We start from the raw sequence: 14,689 nt of genomic DNA, 5'->3' as shown, positions 1-14,689 counted from the left end.
GATTGGCAGAGTTCAAGTTGTGGCCACAAAGACCTGGACTCAAAGAGAACCCATCTTTCCACATAAGAGAACACTCCAGGTTTGGGTGCACCATTTCCTCATTTTATTGCATCAGTTCCAGTCATTTCAGACATTTCTTTACTTCAGCCTGTATGAAGTTGCTCCTTCCTAGATCTGCACGCTCGCCACCACAAGGGCCCAAAAGAAACGCAGCTGGACCCTCTAGTTTGAAAGTGGTAACTGTCACAGGACAGCTTCATTTCAACAGGAAGGCTTTGAGGACTGACAGAGCTCCTTCCTTGTGCATACACCACATTCAACACGAGAAAGCATACAGAGTGGACACCTGGTGCAACTTAAGCTGCCCCTTTCCATAGCCACTTCAGTCTTACCATTATCAGAGCTCACACTAGCAACGTCATCCCAACTCATTCTTTTTCTTGGGTTACCAATACAAGATATGTGAAGAAAACAGATGGGTGAAGGCAGCTGGACATGTACTCCCAGCACCTGAACCGATTAAAAATGTGTTTACACATTCATTGTTTGCATTTTTTTTTAAAAAAAGTCTCCAAAGTGATTGATCGTGATGTGATTGTATGATTAGGGCTCTTACCACAACCCATAAAATCTTAAAAAAAAAAAAAAAATACAGGCAAAATAAGTGACTAAATTTTAGCCTCTCCTGGGGAAAGGGGGAGGAAGGGAGAGAGGAGGGCTGATTCAGAGCTCATGGACATTGGTGAATCACATCCTACCCAACCAAGGCCACCAACTCCATTGGGCTCACTGACAAATTGAGTAAGTCCACCTTCAAGGTCTTAAAGGAAATCATATCTTCCACGCCTTTTCGTCATCTTAAAGAAAATTCTTAATTATTACTATTTAGGCAATTATTCAGGTGCTGAGCACGTACATTCAGCCCAGAAATCTAATACTTCAGTTACACAAACAATCTCTCCACCTTTAACTATATCTATCCAGGGCAACAGACTGAGCCCTTGTTTTCCCAGAAAAGCCAACATGGGCAAGGAAAACATTGCTGGGCACAGCAAGACCAGTTTGTCTCCAAGGGTGATCCTCCAAGCAAGTTTTCCATTTCCTTACATTAAAGAGCAGTCCTCCTTTCTAACAGAAGAGTCCTGGGAACGATCCTGCAGCAGCTTTCATTTTCAGACATCAATCCAGAACGGCTAGATTTATTTCCATACCTTTTCTCACTGAAAAACACAGCTTTGCCACCAAAATTCACATTCATGTTCAGCTCTTCTATTTGTTGACAGGACAATGAGGAGAAAGGGATATTGTTGGTTTTGGGTTTTTTTTTTTTGGCAGAATCACACAATTTTTGTTCTCAAAAGAAATGGACCCTTACTTAGGACCATGGCAGAACCAGAAGCAGAGGTCAAAGGAGATTAATTTCGCCCTTAAAAAAAATGTTTTATCCAAATAAATCCCACTTCTGCGGGCTGGTTTGTTTTTCAGTATCTTGATACTAACGGAAGGAGAGCATGGGTACAGCCGGGCTGCAGCACAAGAAGATGAAACCCAAGGACACAGCCACAAACCTGGATCATGGCAAACTGAAATTCAAGGCCCCAGAAGCAGCACCAGCTGCCAGCCCAGGGGCTTGAGAAGTGAAACCCCAGGCTTCAGCAACAACACCTGCAATCCCGGTACCTAGAAAAAGAAAGCATGAGCCCCAAGTAAAAGCCTGGAACTCTAAGTGAAGCCATAGGCTCCAGGGGCACCAGTTGCCAGCCTGGAGCCCAACAGAAGTGAAGCCAGAGGCCCCAGGAAGCAGTTGCTGCCAGCCTGAGGCCAACTTGAATTAAGAACTTTGTACTATTTCATTAAAAAGGTGAACTCTGCAGTCCATGATTGGTTGACATTAAGAAGGCATAAGCCAAAGCAACAACAGGGAGGCGAGGCTGGTTAAAGCAATATACATTATATACAAACTCTTGGGTTAATTAGTCCACTTGGTAGGCAACGTCCTTTCTTGTCTACAAGGCGCACTGGAATGAGCAGGGGAGGAGAGAGGGGCAAGATTCCATCCGATACCTTCTTGGCACTGAAGTGGTAAGGTGCCAGCGCCTCTTGATAGAAAACATGGAGGAAAAAAAATAATCTTTAAATAACGGCACAAAACTGAGAAAGTCCTCCCAAAGCCTGCCCCAGTGGAATTGCCCGAGTCTAGCTGGAAGGGCTGATCTGTCAGAGCAGAGTCTCTGCAGCAGGGAAAGGGCATTAGCAGCACCGCTTCTTCCTTTTACTGTTCTTCGTTAGCTTCACCACATCATTCTGTTGCTGCTGTTGCTGCTTTGCTAAGTTTTCTTTCTTCGCTCGCAGAACTAGCTCTGTAATGCAATTAAACATCTGCAAGAGAAACAAGTAAGATCAGACAACCTAAGAATTAAGGCTAGTCAGCAGGGAGTTGCTTTAAGAAAAAAAGTGTCCACCCTTAAATTTTTCAGTAATGGTTCGGAGATCTTCCCCAACCTACCAGTACAGGCCAAGCTCATAGCTGGTATCCTCCAGAGTCACTTCCAAGCTACATTAGTCATGTTTCTATCCCCTTTCCCAAACCACTAAATAAGAACAGGTCAGTTTGGCAACTGAAGCCTGGAGTAAAGATTGAGCAGTTCTACCTTCCATAAGTACCCTCCCCAGTGAGGCATCTTTCCTGAGAACATGCCTAGTATGTTAGCTCTGTAAAGCTAGTAACAACGCAGTGACGTCTTCATTTCACTTCTCAACCTCTTCCAAACGCACTCAGATGTCTCTTGTCATGCTACCTACTCACATGCAATTTGAGTGAAGCATTTTATCTTTCTTCCTCAACGGAAATAATGTAATCCTTTCTTTTTCCCAAACCAGCACCTCCAAGTAGTTTTTGGCTTTTTTTTCCCATACTCTGCTCTGCATATTATATTACCTCTTCCACATTAATATTTTCTTTGGCGCTGGTCTCAAACAATTGGATCTCCATCTGCCCAGCAAATTTATAGGCATCTTCTGTTTCTACTACTTTTCGCTCTGGGTCATCATTCTTATTCCCCACTAAAAAAAAAAAAAAAAAAAGAAGAAAAAAGTCAGCACAGTACTTTGGCAGGCCAGCCCACTAAACAAGACGCTTTAAATCTCTGATCAGTAACTTACCTAGTATCCGGCAGACATCATCACAATTCTGATTAATTTCATGCAACCACCGTTTTACATTCACAAAAGATTCTGCACTGGTTACATCATAGACAACAATGACTCCATGTGTTCCTCTGTAATACCTACAGAACAGGAAAAGACAAGAAATGTTAACTCAAGTTATGTATCACCTTCTCAGCTCTTCCTCTTGCGCTTTTCTTTGACAAGATTCGTAACAAATCCCCACGTTAAGGCAATCAAATATCCCTATTTCATAGAATCATGGAATCACCAAAGTTGAAAAAGACCTCTAAGATCATCCAGTCCAACCGTCCACCTATCACCAATATTTACCCAGCAAAGAGTGTATCTGTCCAAGCCACATGCTGCCAGCTTTTCTAGGAGAATTCTGTGGGAGATGGCATCAAAGGCTTTGCTGAAGTCTAGGGCACACTACGTCAGCAGCATTTCCCTCATCCAACAGGTGGGTCACTTGATCATAGAAGAAGATCAGGTTGGTCAAGCAGGACCTGCCTTTCATGAACCCATGCTGGCTGGGCCTGATCCCCTGGTTGTCCCACACATACCGTGTCATCTCCCTCAAGATGATCTGCTCCATAACCTTCCCTGGCACCACGGTCAAGCTGACATGCCTATAGTTCCTCTGATCCTCCTTACGCCGTTCTTGTAGATGGGATTCACAATGGCAAGCAATTTCCTTTCCAATGGGAGTCATTTAATTCCTCTATAACAGCTAAGTCACAAGTTGTTCCTCTGGATCTAGAGTTCCCTGCTCATTTAATCCATGCTAGAAGATTTCAAAGCCCAAAGTCTGTTGCTGACTCCCTTGTTCATGCTGCCAAAACCCTAAAGATGAGTAGTGTCTTCTGGCAATGTGAGCAAAAGGCAGCAGTGCACCCAGCATGCCCCCAGCACTGGTTGTGTTGTGAGCCTTAGCACTCCATGGGCCACATCAACTCTCTGCAGTAATTTTGTTATCTATGAAAGATTACTTCCAGATTAAAATCTCCAAATATACTCAACACCCAGTCGCAGTTCTCTTGAGCTCACAAAAATTTCTGTCCTGTTGAACAACTGTGCTCCAGTTGCACCTTCCTACTCAACAGATCTACTCCATATGCGCATTCAGTGCATTCTGCTACCTCCAGCCATTAAAAATAAGCTTTGCTTCAGTTTATTCCTATTAGTCTTGGGCAATCAGCACCTTTAAGAAATAAGTAACAATGATACACAAGAAAAAAAGCCAAATTCAAGTTCCAATGTTGCCACCTTCACAAAGCTACTGAAGGCAGGCAGCATGTGCACCACAACAATCTATATAAAGCAAGCTGCACCTCCTCAGTTTTCAGCCACATTCCCAGGAATACCAGGTATTTTCTTTACTGCAAATTCGGCAGCTTTGACCAAAAAAAAAGTAATTGAAACAGCTGACAGCAAGATCTTCATCAGTATCCAGTTTTCGTATTTCAAGTAGCTTTATTCCTTCCTCGTTCATCTTCTTTCTTATGATCAATATTAAGATCTTTAATACAACAAGTGCATACCAAGACTGAGGAACTTCCCTTAAATTGTGACAGCATTTCTAGGGCTAGTTATTATACCACAAGCACTTACTGCAGCAGTCGCCCTTCTGCTGCATTTTAGATGCATACTGTGACCACTCTGGTCCTGATAATTTCTTTCAACTCAGCAAATATAGTTTTAAAATTCCAAACTGTTTAATCTAATCCAAATGTGCTACCTTTTAGAAGACTTCAGTGTTGTCTCACTTCTGCTACTGACACACTTGAGTAAGCCACTGCCTCTTCCTCACCTTTGCCTTCTGTTAAAGAATGGATGGTGAGGCCACCCCACCAGCTTTTGTAAAACATCAAAGACTTGACAAAGACAGGCATGTACCACATACACAGTGCACTCCCCCCCCCCACCTCCCAGTTCTTTTCATCTCCTAATGTCTTTGCAGTGATAGCCATGGCACATCAACACTTCTCTGTGATGAGATGCACACTCTACAGGAGTAGGAGAACCCACTGCTCTTGCTCACCAGGGTGCTTTCAGAAGACAGCCAAATACTCCTCCCATGCTATGCTTTACCAGAAATCTATGTCTGCACATCCACGTTCCTTGGCAAGAACTCAGGTCAGAATTATTTACAGCCAATAAGAAAGAGACCCTGGACTGTCACATATTCTGATCCATTCTCAATCGGTTCCTTTTCGATATCCATTTAGATATAGAGTTGAGATACATGGTTCAGTGGGGTTATTGGTGGTAAGTGGATGGTTGGACTGGATGATCTTGTAGGTCTTTTCCAACCTAGCTAATTCTATGATTCTTTAACAGTTGAAAACTTGTTACAGCACTGCACCTGTGCTTTACTTAGTTATAACAGGTTTATACCCTTTAGGGGAAAAAGTATCCCACAGTCTGAATCCACACACTGCACAACCTTCTCCTCACAGTACTGTTTTATGTGATAGCATCAGAAAGGGAAAGACTCTTGATCCTATCGAAACACTAGATTTCACTACATATGAACTTCAAACTCGCCCCTATCCCTTCATAGTCTTTTAATTCAGCACCTCTTAGGCCAGCCTGCCACTTCCTCTCAAGCGCTGAGCATCATGTTCACAAAGACAACACTCAGCCTTTAGAGAAAAAGCAATGGTTCAGTTACACCTACGCAGAGCTGCTTCATTCTGCCGGGCACACCACAAAACCATGCCTTGTATCCCCGTCATCCAGACCAGAGACCCAATGGAGCGAGCATCCCGCAGCTCCTACCTTGCCCACGCATCCACGTTTTCTTCTAAGCAAAAGCATATGGTGTTGGGGAGTAGGATAACATGCACCCTGCACATATAGGTCCCCCTCCTGACACGCTGTCAGCATACAGTCATTTGCTTCTAGAGACGAGAGCTGTGGGCTGGGCTACGAAGCACAGACCACTATGACATTCAAAGCTCTGCAGGAGCTGGGATCTCCTGCCACAAAGCTCTAATATCACCAGCCACCTCATCAGAAATATCTTCCTTCCTGCAAGACAGCAACCCCTGACTCCTGCTGAGTTCCTATCAGCATACATTGCTTCTATTTTTGGAAAAGAGATTTGTCTGGCGCATCCTTCTAAAAAGGTTGCCAACCCCTCATTTACACTAAAATGTCATTTTCTCCATTGGCTGACATTACCTTTTAGCAGCTCAAGAGATAAGACTATGACTACCTTTCATTCTCTAACTCCTAAGCCTTAAAATACACACTTAAAAAAAAAAAAAAAGATAGCCATGCTATTTTCTCTCGTTTGTTAGATACAGTCTTGTGTCCTAGATAACATTTTAGGCTTAACAAGTACAGCAAAGATGCTCCAAACCCAAGAGCAAGACAGCACTGAAAAAGACAAAATCTGGTTTATCCTACTCCATACTTCAGACTTCAGAATGATGCAATGCAGAACTGCTTTCATAAGAAGTTGTAGGCTTTGGCAAGTAGAGAACAGATGGGGCTTGTGGCATTCAAGGATAAGTACGTGTAGGTTTTGTGCTTTTGGCAACCAAGAGGTAGTTTAGGCTTTGGCACTAGAGAAAGAATGCCTTAGCTTCTTCCCATCCACATCCCATGGAAGATGGATACTGTAAGAATGAGAGCAGAAGAGAAATGAAGCTCTCAATTTCAGAGTCCTGTTGAAGGACTAAATGACTGATGCTAGCTTTCCTCTGTAAGGCAGCTGCACTCTGCCACATACCCAGCAAGAGTCAGTACCTGCTACTATTCCCAGTGACAAATATGTTAACAAAATACAGCAAATAAAAAGTTATAGAAGAGTTATTCATTTTTAGAGTGCCCAAGAAATTATTCCATTTTGATGAAAGACCTAAGCTATTTCCACATGTCTATGCAGTTGGATGCTTGGTATTACACAACTATTTTCCATGCAGTTGGAAAACCTACCTAGATCTAGGGGCTTTAAATATAGCTTTGGTGTGGAAAATGATTAAGGATGATAGCATTTAAGTTGAAATAAGCACCAAAGTACCCAAGCAGCTTTTTAAAACAAGCAGCCTTAAAGACATTACCTACTAACACAGCTGACATAAGTCAGAACACTTTTAGAACCAGTTAATCAAACTGAAAACATCCTTCAGCCATCTGCACTCCCCTCTGAAGTCCTCAAAGATCACCTTTCTAAAGATAACAGAGAATCTTGACACCCACTGGTGCATTCTCTACCTCAAGATACCAGTAAGAAACCTCTCAAAATTTCCTCCAGTAAATGCTTCCAAAGATTAACATCTGGAGATCTAGTAACTAGTTTCGTGAAGGCAAATAAACAAGTAAATAACTATAGCTAACCAACTGGAAAGATAAGTCACTGGTTTAATCCAGCATCTTGGATGAAGTTCCACACCAGCCAAATCCATGCAACTAGTCCTCTCCTTCCACTACATAGCAGCTATCCCCGTTCTTTCACACATAATAAGCAGTAAAAATAGTGGCTGTCTTTTATAATTTTCAGTTTGAAATTCTGATTTGATTTTCCTCCATTTCTGCAGTATACTCTCAATCTATTTCTATATTATTTCTATCCCTTAACACTTTTTCTCTGTTCTTCAGTTTCTGTACCTGCAGTCAAGTACAATCTAAACAATATAAGAATGTTTCCCAACTTTTTACTATCAACTTTCTACTACCTCAGTCACTTTGCAATCCTAGGTCTACACTGCAGCTCTTACAACTTATTACTACTATTACGAGGTGGTCTCTAATTTCTGCCTTGCTTGCCTCCTGGCTCAACACCAATCTCTACCTTTAACTGTGAACCACTTCCAGCCTCCAGTAACACTGAAGGAACACATTTTATATTCTTAACCTCAATCTAAACAGTATTGTAACAAAGACTCTACATCACTTGGTTGAGTGCCTGCACCCCACCCGAGATGCGGTCAGCCAAGCCCTTTCATAAATACTAACATCATAACTCTATTTGCTTGAGGCTCAGTTTGGCCTTAGCAAATCAGTTACTGTATTACTTTGCCAATAAAGGGAGAGAGAGAGAAAACCCTTTCCAAGATCAGAATCTTGTTATGTACTGTTTTCACAGGTGATACATTTAGGTCAAGAGGGCCTCTGGAAAAATACCAGGGAATGCTACACAGTCACAGCAGCCCACCCAGCAGCAAGAGAAGCCCTCATGACAATGTAATCAGCATTGTCAAAGTGCTTTCCTCAACAGCATAAATGCACTTGGACAGAGGAACTCCTTTGCTTACAGTTGCACAAAGTTCAAATCTTTCTTCCTGGCCATGCAAGATTCTAGAGCTGCTTCACCAGCACTAGGGCAGGAAAGCTGCGGCCTTCACTTCCCCAAGAGCATGATTTGTACTTGCTCTGGTAAAAAGCTATGCAAAATAGAGGAAGAACTGAGTTCAAACAAGACGTGGCACAAGTGCCTCCAATCACTTTAGCCTGTCCATTTTCTACTGCAACTGAAGAAAAAAATTCCATAAAACACCAGGCAAAGTCTGACCTGCGGCTATTCCTGCTCACAAAAGGAAGCCTCTTTTCCTGGTATTCCCCATTCAGTGCCAGATACCACGGCTTTTTAAACTAGCTGGCATCAGCCCCCCAGCCCCATGAACCAACACTCATTAACACAGCTCCGAATTGTGTCAGGGAATCTGAAAACAGGAAGGCCCGCTGCTGACTCAGCGCTAATTGGAGCACGGCCTGCCCCACGTGCACAGCTGATAGGAGCTGCAGTAGCACTTTGCTGCCCTCCCCTCGCTGCTTCCTGCCCCAAGCCGGCTGCGGCGCTGAAACAAGAAGTGATGTCACGCACAGGAACCCTACAAGAGGTAACAGAGTTTTTTCAAGCTAAACATTTAGGAAACAATGGAAGTAATCCAGTAGTGTATCTGTACAGAAGTGCAGAGGAAAGGGGCGGGGAACACACGTCCCAATTTTGCCATTTCTAGCTGTTCAGGCATAATAGATGTAAGGAATCCCACTGTTTTTATGTCTGAGTAATTTAATCAATTCTTCAGCTGAAAACCATCCTCCTCTCAACACGCAGCCAAAAAATGAAGTCAGACACGAAAGACGAAGTGAAATACCTGAGTTTTTCAAGAATATATGTACACTTTTTTTAATACTCAAAGGAAACAAAAGTTCCACTTTCAAGTACATTTCTTCCTACTCCCCTCAGCCAGGCACTAGCAGTCCAACGTTTACTGCAATCAGTTTACAAACACATTTTATTCTTAGTTCCCACCGCCGCAGCTCTGGGTGTGGTTTCTTCAGGAACAGGAAAAGCTATGCACACGCTGTTCAAAAGGACAATGAGCATGAAACTGAACCCAAACCAAGGAAAAGGTTAACTTCGTGTGGGTGTCTGCTTCCACAGAACTCGACACAAAGATAGCCTCTAAAATGCATTTGTTCTAAAAGAACGATACCCCATTCTTAGTCCTCAAAGCTGCTCAGTTATACAACACAGAGGATTTGTACCCACATTTCTGCAGCACGTTCAACCAGAGGATGATCTTCCTGGGCAGGCTTTCAAGATAAGTTTTCTACTATATGCAAAACAGTGAAATAACTCTGCTTTGAAAAGTAGATGTAGAGGAGTAAGACAAAGCCATCATGGAAACGCACAGAATGCTGAAGAAATTTGAAATCTCAGTTTTAAACTTACCCAGAGTAACACCACCCTATCTGCTCTAAACCAGCTGAGAGAAGTCCCACTAGACAGACAGCAAAGCTATCATTAGCTAATCAACTGCAACATTAAAACACCTCCACTACAAGTTCCATGCACAAAGCTGCAAGTCACAATTATACTCACGTTGACGTAATAGTTCGGAAGCGCTCCTGTCCAGCCGTGTCCCAGATCTGTAGCTTCACTTTCTCTCCATTGATCTCAACTGTCCGGATTTTAAAATCCACTCCAATTGTGGTAATGTAGCTGCCTGAAATGATAAGTGAGAATCTAAGTCTCCTTCATTTTGTGTCTCTCAAAACGCGCTTCTGACCCCTATTTGGCAGCAGCTCTCAGACTGGGCAGGAGGACAACTTGTCCCCCACGTGCTCATCTTTTAAAATGCCCTCTCAGGTTATGCTGATCTGGATGTTTTTATCCACAGCTAACAGATTTTCTTCTAGCCATAAAACCACATCTCCCATGCCATCCCAAAAAATTTTAACTGTTGAAAAATTGTTCTTCTATTGGTGGTCAAGAGTATGCACTCAAATATCTTAAGTAACTATGCAAGTATTCTTTGTGTAAAAATTCTGAGACAAAGCTTTCCCTCAAATGCTAATGCAATTGCTTATTTTAATACAGTCTGTTCCGAGAGTTTCCTCCCAATAAATTAGTTATGTCACATATGTAAGTGATTGAGCTACAATATTCAATCAGTCTAAATCCCAAAGGGCCAATGGGAAGCCTGCACAGAGCACTGATTAAGCTAAAACACCCAAGCTATTTCTGGAACCGTGTCGGTATTTAAACACAGTGGTACTTCCAGTGATAAGAGAAGATCAAACAGGATGGCTTATAGAGGCATGTAGCAAAAGAAGCAGAGCTAGAAACAACGTATCCCCAGTACAGCACCAGCATGCACATGCAGCACAACAGCTCCTTGCCAACCAGGAGCACTGCAGCAGACCTTGACCATTTCACTTACCGAAGTCAACAAAATACTCACCTGAGAACGTGTTATCTGCAAAACGCAATAGCAAGCTGCTCTTGCCCACACCTATGACAAATAAAGACATCAGGAACTTTCAATGCAGTCATCTTGGATGCCAGGTAACATAACAGCATTTTAACCACACACTGTATTTATTTTTTTTTTTAAGTAGAAGCTTTTCTCAGCAGATACCTTAGCACCATCCCCCTTCAGCAGTCACCTCAGAACTGTTCTTGAAGATTTGAGGAGGTGTTAAGCAGCACACTGCAGTCACACCAAGACATGGTATCCTTCCTGTGCTAGCACAGGGTTGTTACAGGTTTTGTGTCCTCTCATTTCTCCAGACCTCAGCAAGCTCAAAGCAGAATTTTAGAATGCATTGCAGACCACAGTTCAAAGAGGTCTCAAGAGTCTAACAACCAAAAGCAATTTTATGATCCACAGGTTTACATTTGCTCAGGAAAGGTCCAAAAATGAGGATGTCCTGCTAATTAACAAGTGCTCAGAACACTACTCTAAACTCCTCTGTTGAATTCCACTTGCACATCAGGCTTACATTGCTGCCTACCTCCCATTCATCTGTGTTGTGCTGAACAGCAGTGGAATTTGGACTACTTAGATAATCAGGCCAGGGTTTGATACTATAAAGCTTATGTTATCGTGGCCACAGTTTAACTGAAACCTGAGCCAAACAGAGGAGCTGTTTGCTTTGGAGCATCCAAAAAAGGCTCATTCTACATCCAGCAGGAAGGACACACACCTTCCTCAAGTTGTACCTTTTGCCACAATGTTCCATGAAACATTTTCCAACGTGCTTTGAGCATCATCCCTGCTTTCCCTAAACAACTGTTTGCACCCTGATTACACCCTGTTGCATGGAAATGTTTCTCACCATTCTAGAAACAAGAATCCCAAGAAATTCATTCCTGCATACATAGCCAAGGGAATCTGGGGATCAGAATGCCTCGAAGTTATTAACTCTGCATAACTACTCTTCTGTTGCTGTCCCTTCCACCTCCCTCCACCCCCCCCTCAGAAGAACCTGCTACAGCATGAAGAGGAAATTCAAGCTCACCAGGGTGATTATCTATCGAATCTTTTCAGGTACAAGTTATTTAAGCTAATTATTTTGATGATGTATAACTTTAAAGTTCTTCTTAACAGTAACGTTCTAAAGATATATGTAAAGGCTATATAGAACTCCTACATATATATATACATATATACATACCTACATATATATATATATGTACATATATATATATGTACGTATGTGTATATATATTATACACACACACACACACACACATATAGAACTCAAAGGTGGTGAGATACTGGAACAGGTTGCCCAGCAAGGCTGTGGATTCCCCCTCCCTGGAAGCATTCAAGACCAGGCTGGATGGGGCTGGGAGGTGTCCCTGCCTATAGCAGGGGGGTTGGAACTAGATGATCTTAAAGGTCCCTTCCAACCCAAACCATTCTATGCTTCTACGAATACTTCTTGGCTGTTCACATCTGAAGATGCAAAAAAAATAAAAATAAAAAAAAAATAAAGCAAAATCCATGAAACATCAGCATTATCCCAGTAAACCAGATCTCATTTGCAAAAAGTTTAAGTTGCCACACATTCAGAGAAGGCATACTCATTTCTCATTAATGGGAAAAAAAAAAAACCACAACAAAAAAGCAATCAAAAAACTCACAAAGGCATAGTGCGTATATATTGCAGATACATCTCAGAGCTCAAAAAAGGCAGCAGAGCAGTTCCCAAACTTTGACAATGCACTGGTTATTTAGGAAGATGCAAAGCTCCAGTCAGCTCAAAAAAAGAAAGAAAAAGAAAATGAAAGTCTTCAGCAAGTACCCTGCTTTCTGATCAAACTGTCTTGGCCTCCAGCTTAATAAAAAAAGAAAATAGATGCTGGAACCCACAGACACGTCAGACCACACCACTTTGTTCAGAAGCTGGCCAGCCCCGGGCTACGCTGCAGAGCTGCATGGGCTGCACATGACCACTGCTCCGTCCGCCCATGCACCGCCGCGTAGACTCAGCCTCATCCACGGCACTCAGCTGGCTTCCAGAGAAGAGAAGCCTCCCGAACTCAGCAAGTTCCATATGCTCCAGATGACAGCGATCTCACTGAACACACGCTGCCTCTGACCCGCACGCTGCAAACGCTGAGAAACTACACTCTTCTTCATACTCCGCTTCCTACACAGAGTTATTTGAAGATCTGAACAGAGAAGGATTACAGGGCTCCTGGCTTGCTGGAGACAGTTAAAGGAAACAAAACAAGAACGGCCTACTGACTTGGCAAAATCAAAATTAAAAGCAAATTTCTGTGCCATATCGGTTTCTAAAACCCCTATCTTACTGAACGGTGAAGTGAATTAAAAAAGCACAAACGAATTGAAGTAACACATGCAAAGCACAGATCATCTGTATTATTTTTAAACCTTTGGAACAACTGAGATTAACAGCAGCTTCTCAAGATGACCTGTTCTACAAACACACAAACCTACTACCCTTGACAAATTTGCTTACAGAGGAAAGTGGATGAAACATTATCATTCTCTCAGTATCTGTCCACTTCCTATTACAAGGCCTTTCTAAACACCAACAAACAAGGCCAACAGACAAACGTGTGGAAGCAGGGACAAAGCCTTACTGTTGTGGTAAGCAAGAAAAAAAAAAAAGAAAATCAATATCCAGACTACACAGTGAGATTTAATTACAGCAACAGAGAACCACAGGCAACCAGACAATTCTCACAACTCTTTTTTTCCTCTCTGGATGCAGCGCAGGGACTTTGCTCAGTACAAATCAGCTAAGACACTTCATCTAATTGTTCAAGACAAGGAGAAGCCTTCCTCAGAGTTTTCACCATCCTGTTTATCTTGCCTGAACAGTTTGGAACTCATCAGCAAGCAGCAGCGTTACTGCTTTACTCAGAATGCAGCATTTGGTTTTAATAATCTACAGGCTCCCAGAAGTGCCTAGGGTTTTAAGCTGTTCTGAAGCTCTCAACCTTTTTTCCTATTCTTTTCTTAAAAACAGCCTTTTCTTTCCTGCAGACACAGTTTAGCATAGAATAAAATATTTTTACATACAGCAAAAGCTTCTGGAGGTGACACCTGCCAAGAGCGAGCAACGCTACGTGCTGGGACCTGCTGCCTTATGGACCACACCTCTATTAAAAGAAGAGGGTGGATGCCATCTACTCTAGTTTATGGAAATGTAACTGGGAGCTGCTGGAGGGTTACCAGTGCTGAATGGGATGAAGGGTGGGATCTCCCACCCCCACGTCCCCAGCCAAAAGCACCGGGCACAGCCTGAGCTCACCACCGGCCCTCCAGAAGTTTCTGAAAGTGCTGTGGAAGCATTCAATGGTTAATTTTCCAAAACGTGTAACGACCCCTTCTCTGTAGCTCTTCTAGGTATTTGTGTACGGTACTAGAACTAGAAACACTACAAGCTCATCGAGGATTTAAAGAAACTCCAGAACTGAGATTCCAGGCAGTCCCAAGGGACGATCTGGTTAATAATGAAGAGTTAATGACGAAGAGAAAGCAGCGATTGCTGCAGTGGAAGCAGCACTCCCGGGGCCGGGAGCAGCAGCCCCGATGCCTCTACCTCGGCCACCTCAGGAGGGAACTCCCTCCCAACCCGGCAGGGACCGCTCCGCGCCCCCACACGCCGATGCTGGCACGGCCGATGTCACCCACACTTCGCTGTGGCCAGGCTGCTCACCGCAGCATCCCGCAGCCCCACCACACGGCGCCGCGGAGGCCCGCGCCCGCCGTCCCCACACTGGTGGCACGGCCCCAACGCCCCC

General features: G+C 43.2%; 1 protein-coding gene across 1 annotated transcript in view; it reads right to left on the bottom strand.

Moving 5' to 3' along the window:
- The window catches only part of RAB35 (RAB35, member RAS oncogene family), a 14,455-nt gene continuing 326 nt past the window's right edge, over positions 561-14,689 (bottom strand). The window contains exons 2-6 of the mRNA XM_021412294.1: positions 10,869-10,919; positions 10,007-10,130; positions 3,163-3,287; positions 2,939-3,063; positions 561-2,379 (exon numbers count right to left, since the gene is read on the bottom strand). Coding sequence (XP_021267969.1) covers positions 2,251-2,379; positions 2,939-3,063; positions 3,163-3,287; positions 10,007-10,130; positions 10,869-10,919 — 554 coding nt within the window. The 3' untranslated portion in view covers positions 561-2,250. The remainder of the gene's footprint in view (positions 2,380-2,938; positions 3,064-3,162; positions 3,288-10,006; positions 10,131-10,868; positions 10,920-14,689) is intronic.

Source organism: Numida meleagris, chromosome 14, assembly GCF_002078875.1.
Source record: "Numida meleagris isolate 19003 breed g44 Domestic line chromosome 14, NumMel1.0, whole genome shotgun sequence".
Classification (NCBI taxonomy): domain Eukaryota; kingdom Metazoa; phylum Chordata; class Aves; order Galliformes; family Numididae; genus Numida; species Numida meleagris.
The sequence above is the reverse complement of the archived record's forward strand: the minus strand, read 5'-3'. Positions and strand labels throughout refer to the sequence as shown.